The 4,515-nt window shown below is 48.5% G+C and overlaps 1 protein-coding gene across 1 annotated transcript; it reads right to left on the bottom strand.

The window, feature by feature from the left end:
* Positions 1–2,683: 2,683 nt before the first annotated feature.
* On the bottom strand, positions 2,684–2,943 carry PHALS_05150 (uncharacterized protein; the record flags this gene model as incomplete). Its single annotated transcript, XM_024718825.1, has 2 exons — positions 2,684–2,803; positions 2,836–2,943. The coding sequence occupies 2 exons, from the start codon at positions 2,941–2,943 to the stop codon at positions 2,684–2,686; spliced, it is 228 nt and encodes a 75-aa protein (XP_024584185.1).
* Between the last annotated feature and the right edge of the window lie 1,572 nt (positions 2,944–4,515).

The raw sequence follows: 4,515 nt of genomic DNA, 5'->3' as shown, positions 1-4,515 counted from the left end.
AAGTGTGGTGTTGAGATCGACCTGAAGAAATTGCGCGTAAACCTTTACGACGGACATGAAGCAGGTCCCATGGCCATAATGAGAAAAGTCCTACCCAACAAAGACGGAATACGCGTGCTCGTACCAGGGGTATACATTGTGGGCGGATTTAAGCGCAACACGAAAGCATACTGCTTTGTAATGATCGTGACGGAGGACGAAGACGTCATTGTACGCGAGGACGGAGTCGATATCGGCATAGATGACCACCTCTGGATGCGCATGATCAAGTTCATCCGCAAGGTGGAAGTGCTGAAGGTACATTCATTCTTCAAAGGTCTACACATCCAGTGATTCTGAGAGAATTCCAATAATTTACTCTATGAAATTTGCCAAATTTTTCGTGAAAAGGAAGTTATGGTTACATCACCTCAAAATCTTATGATCAATGAACAAAAGATCAAAAGACGACCGGGGGACGTGACTCCTGCTGGGGAGCTTGGTGAACCCCAAACACCAAGTAAGTGCTTCCTAACTTTAACCGTAACGGGACTCGAACCCTCACTCAACAGATTTGAGCCAGCACACCCAAACCACTGAGCCAGAATTCATGTTCGAATTAACAGCTAGTAGACATCTACAAAAGCTAGTAGCGATGATGACCAATTGTCAATATCCGACCCCCGCATCGAAACTCGAGCACGTAAGTAATTCAGGAGTGGTTCGATGGTTCGATGACGGGTAGATCTATTAGGTACAAATCCACTTTGATCTTCATGTATCAGCGAAGGAAGCACCAGTTCCAGCCTCCGCACCAGAATCTTGGGACCAAGCTTAGCATCATGATTCAGCAGCGTCAATGGACGGTAGTTCCCAGGCTGTGATCTATTTCCAGTCTTGTATAGCAGCAAAAGGTGCGCCCGTCGTGGAAACTTAGTCATCTTTCTCTTTGATAACTGATTGTCGTGTATAACCTCGTAGATGCGGGCCCACAGATTCGGCAAAATCTTGTAGTACTCAATCGGTAATCCGTCGGAGCCCGGCGCTTTTCCATTGGAGAATTTCATGATCGCCCAGTATAAGTCGTATGCTGTGATTGGCGCATCGAGCAAACGCTTTGTGCTGGCGTAACTTTTGCCACTGGTTGGCGTGGCATTCGCGCAAAGCGAGTTGGCTGATATGAACCATCTCGTAGATGATGACGATCCGGCAAAATCGATTAAAATAGTTGCCCCGAAACCTGCGGTGTCCCGTCTCGATTTCAACAGGGTCGTCGCTCCTCCACCCATCGTCACGTTGAATTTCGGTGATGGGAGACCTGAGACAGTCCTGTTTGGGTGGCCGAAAAAGGTCATTTGTATCTCGCTCACTAAGATGTAGGTCGACTGCAAATTTGCTCATTGCGTTTCGTTCTTGAATTGTCTTCTTGTATGCACTCAGATCGGCTTGTGGTTGTTGTTGTGCTTGCTTGTTGCAGTCGATCGGAGCCAGATTGAAGAGGTCGATGGTAACATTCACCGCGGCAACTCTCATGGCCATTCCCCGCGCATTAGCTTGTCGAGGGTCGACCCATCGACTGCGAAGATAAATGCAATCGGAACGCTTGTGTTCATCCAGACGACATCCTGGGTTAGCGCCTTCAAAATTTCGAATACGTGCCGCCAGTCTCTACGCCGACGAGGTTAGTTAAGTGATGACATTAGGATCTCGTAGATGCCATGTGGGGCATCGCCACGGCGCGCGCCTCATTGTTGGCATAAACTTCGCTTGTAGCCCAAACCAACCGGTATGTGGTCCTCGTTATGCCACTTTCGATCCCTTACTTGCTTGATCTCAGCAAGATGATTTTGTACTAGATCCACTGTTAAGAAACAGTAATTCAGACGGTTTTGCGTGTTGGGCTTGTGTAGTCCTTTGTATCCTGATGCACGAAGCACCATGCGTCGATCAAGCCCAACGCGTCAAGCCAATCACCCATTTCTTCTCTACCAGTGCCCGGGTACAACTGGGAAGGTGAAGCTTGATCCAGAAAAGAGTCTATTGTGACGTTGAAGCTACCCATGACAATGTGCGCCGCTTGGCCATCTTCATCCGAGTCGTTGAGAATGAAGTGAGTGGAAAGTGCACGAAAAAATCGCCACGTCGTGGGGGTTCATCAGGTGCGTAAGAACATGTATATACACCGTCTGAGTACCAAGAGTGGACTTGAATAATAAATATTAATTGCGTGATTGGTCCTTGTAGACTTGACTAGTGAGATCCTCAACTTCGCCAGACTGTGAGGCCGATGACAATATCAGGCCTACGCCATGTTTCTCGTTAAAGACAGGAGACGTGGTGTCGGACAAAAAGCAGCGCGCTCCTGGGTCAGGAACGTGGATATAATGTTCGCTGGTCTGCAGTAAGTCTTCTTTGCTGAGCTTTGTCTCTTGGAACGGACGATTGATGTTCCGAGAGAAGTCGCTGATACGTGTCGAGTTTGGCTGTATTTAACCCATTCGCGTTCACCGAGAATCTATTGAATGTCCAAGTCTCTCAAGAGGTGAGGGTTCACCAATCTAGAGGGCATTTTAGCTATTGTTTTAGGCAAAGAAATAGTTGCTAAATCGTTAAGTGCCTCAAGTACGTACTTGGGCGAACGATTGTCGTTAATTAAGATCTTCGCCGCATCAGTCCGAGCCAAACAGAGAGAATTGAGGTCATTCTAGAGCGGAAACGGGGAGTAACGAAGACGTTTGGGGGACAGTATTGGTCCAAGAAGAGCTTGAATTTTTACTAGATCGATATATATATACTTGGCGCGAACACCATCAGGAACAAGTAACTGATAACACTGTGTACCGCAGCGGCTTAAACTTCACTACTTGGAAACATAGTCTCGAAGAAGATGGCAGAATCAACTGAGTATATGCCATAGCACTCTTTCAAACTCAAGGGAATCCAAAGATCCACTATCAGCGACATGTTCCGCACTGATTGCACGATACACCGCGTGCGCTCAAAACAGTTGATTTCGACGATTGGAAGTAAGCTGAATGATGCGTCGAAAAAAAGCAGGCTGCGCTCGAATAGCTGCCAGGACGTCTTCGTGGGATGTCATTATGAGAGCATCTTGTTCGATGAACTCGTCGATGACATGTTGAAGTTCTTCTATCGAGACTTGTTGTACTTTAAGAGCGAGGGTACGAACACTTTTCAGAGTACGAGCCTCCTCCTCATGCAGTAAAAAGTCAGACGAAGCGGTAAAGCCAGATACCGGGGTGATCATTTCATCGTCATCCCCGTCTTGCTCGCCAGCTTCCAGATCAACGTCAGGTGGGTCGAGTCAAATCCCTCATCCCGAAGAATGTCATAGCAATTTGGCGATACAGAAAAATAGTACACCAATAAATAGGGGTCTTCGCAGGGAACGAGGCCGTTTGGCTCGATGTGCTTGTCGCCGTCGCTATTGATGATCCCGTATTTCGAATGCTGAACGAGTTTCCACTCCGGTACGCCTTCCGGAAGGGCACACTGGAGTAAAAACTCGTTCAGCATTTAACGATCACGCGCTTCACCTTAGTCCCGGTACGAGTAGAGGCACGACTGGTGAGCATAGCATGAGCAGATGGCTCGTTTGGGTCTATTGCAACCCATGGCCTAACTTGAGGCTTGCTGGGGTCATGGGTTGTAACTTCGTGCTCTGCGGCAACCTCTCTTCCATTCATCTTAGCATCGGAAGTGTCAGACGATCGGCGAGGATGAGTCCATAAGGATGGCGGCTTTACCCGGTTAAACTTGCGTAGCCTGTGCTGCACAAAGCACGGCTTTTCTTCCGAGTAGATAGATCTCCCAAAGAGGTTTAACGGTCAATTCTAAAAGCCCGGCAGGACAACCCACACTGTTAAGGGATACAGTGCGTCCCCTGGACTTCATTTGACCATGCACGTGCGTAGGAGTAATCAGAACATGTCTGCCCCCCTTTGCACGAAGCAGTCGATGAGTAACGTCTTTCTGAAGACGGGTCAAATCCACAATGTACAGCTTTTCGTATTTTGAATTCTTACGGATCGTGACACTTATACCACATACCGTAAGCTGCAAGTTGCCCAGCCTCGTCAAGGCATCATCCGACGTGCAGATGAGCGAAACACCACGACACGCAAACACTTGAAAGTTGCGGAGTTGAACAAGACACTCTAGCCATACCGCGGGTTGACTGACAGAAGCAAGAAAGCTTAGGATTGCGTCCTGCCTATGCTCGGTGGTGAGACGAGCACCGGAATCCACATGTTCGTGCAAGTTTTCAAAGCCACTGGCGTAGGGACCGCGGCAAGTGCAGCAAATCGACGATCTTGATTCGTTGAACTATCGTCCAAAAAAAGTTCAAGGCTTGTCTCGAATTGAGAGTCGTCAGGCACCCAGCGTGGCGCAGGTTGCCTAGCAGCTGGTTGTTGATATCCCGTCTGCCGCGATTGGCGTCGCCGAGATAGGCGTTGGGCGTGACGGTGGTCACGGCGGCGACTCGGTTGAAGCATTTGCCACTGTAGAGATAAT

This window comes from Plasmopara halstedii (assembly GCF_900000015.1).
Source record: "Plasmopara halstedii genome assembly, contig: Scaffold_2881, whole genome shotgun sequence".
Taxonomy (NCBI): domain Eukaryota; phylum Oomycota; class Peronosporomycetes; order Peronosporales; family Peronosporaceae; genus Plasmopara; species Plasmopara halstedii.
The sequence above is the reverse complement of the archived record's forward strand: the minus strand, read 5'-3'. Positions and strand labels throughout refer to the sequence as shown.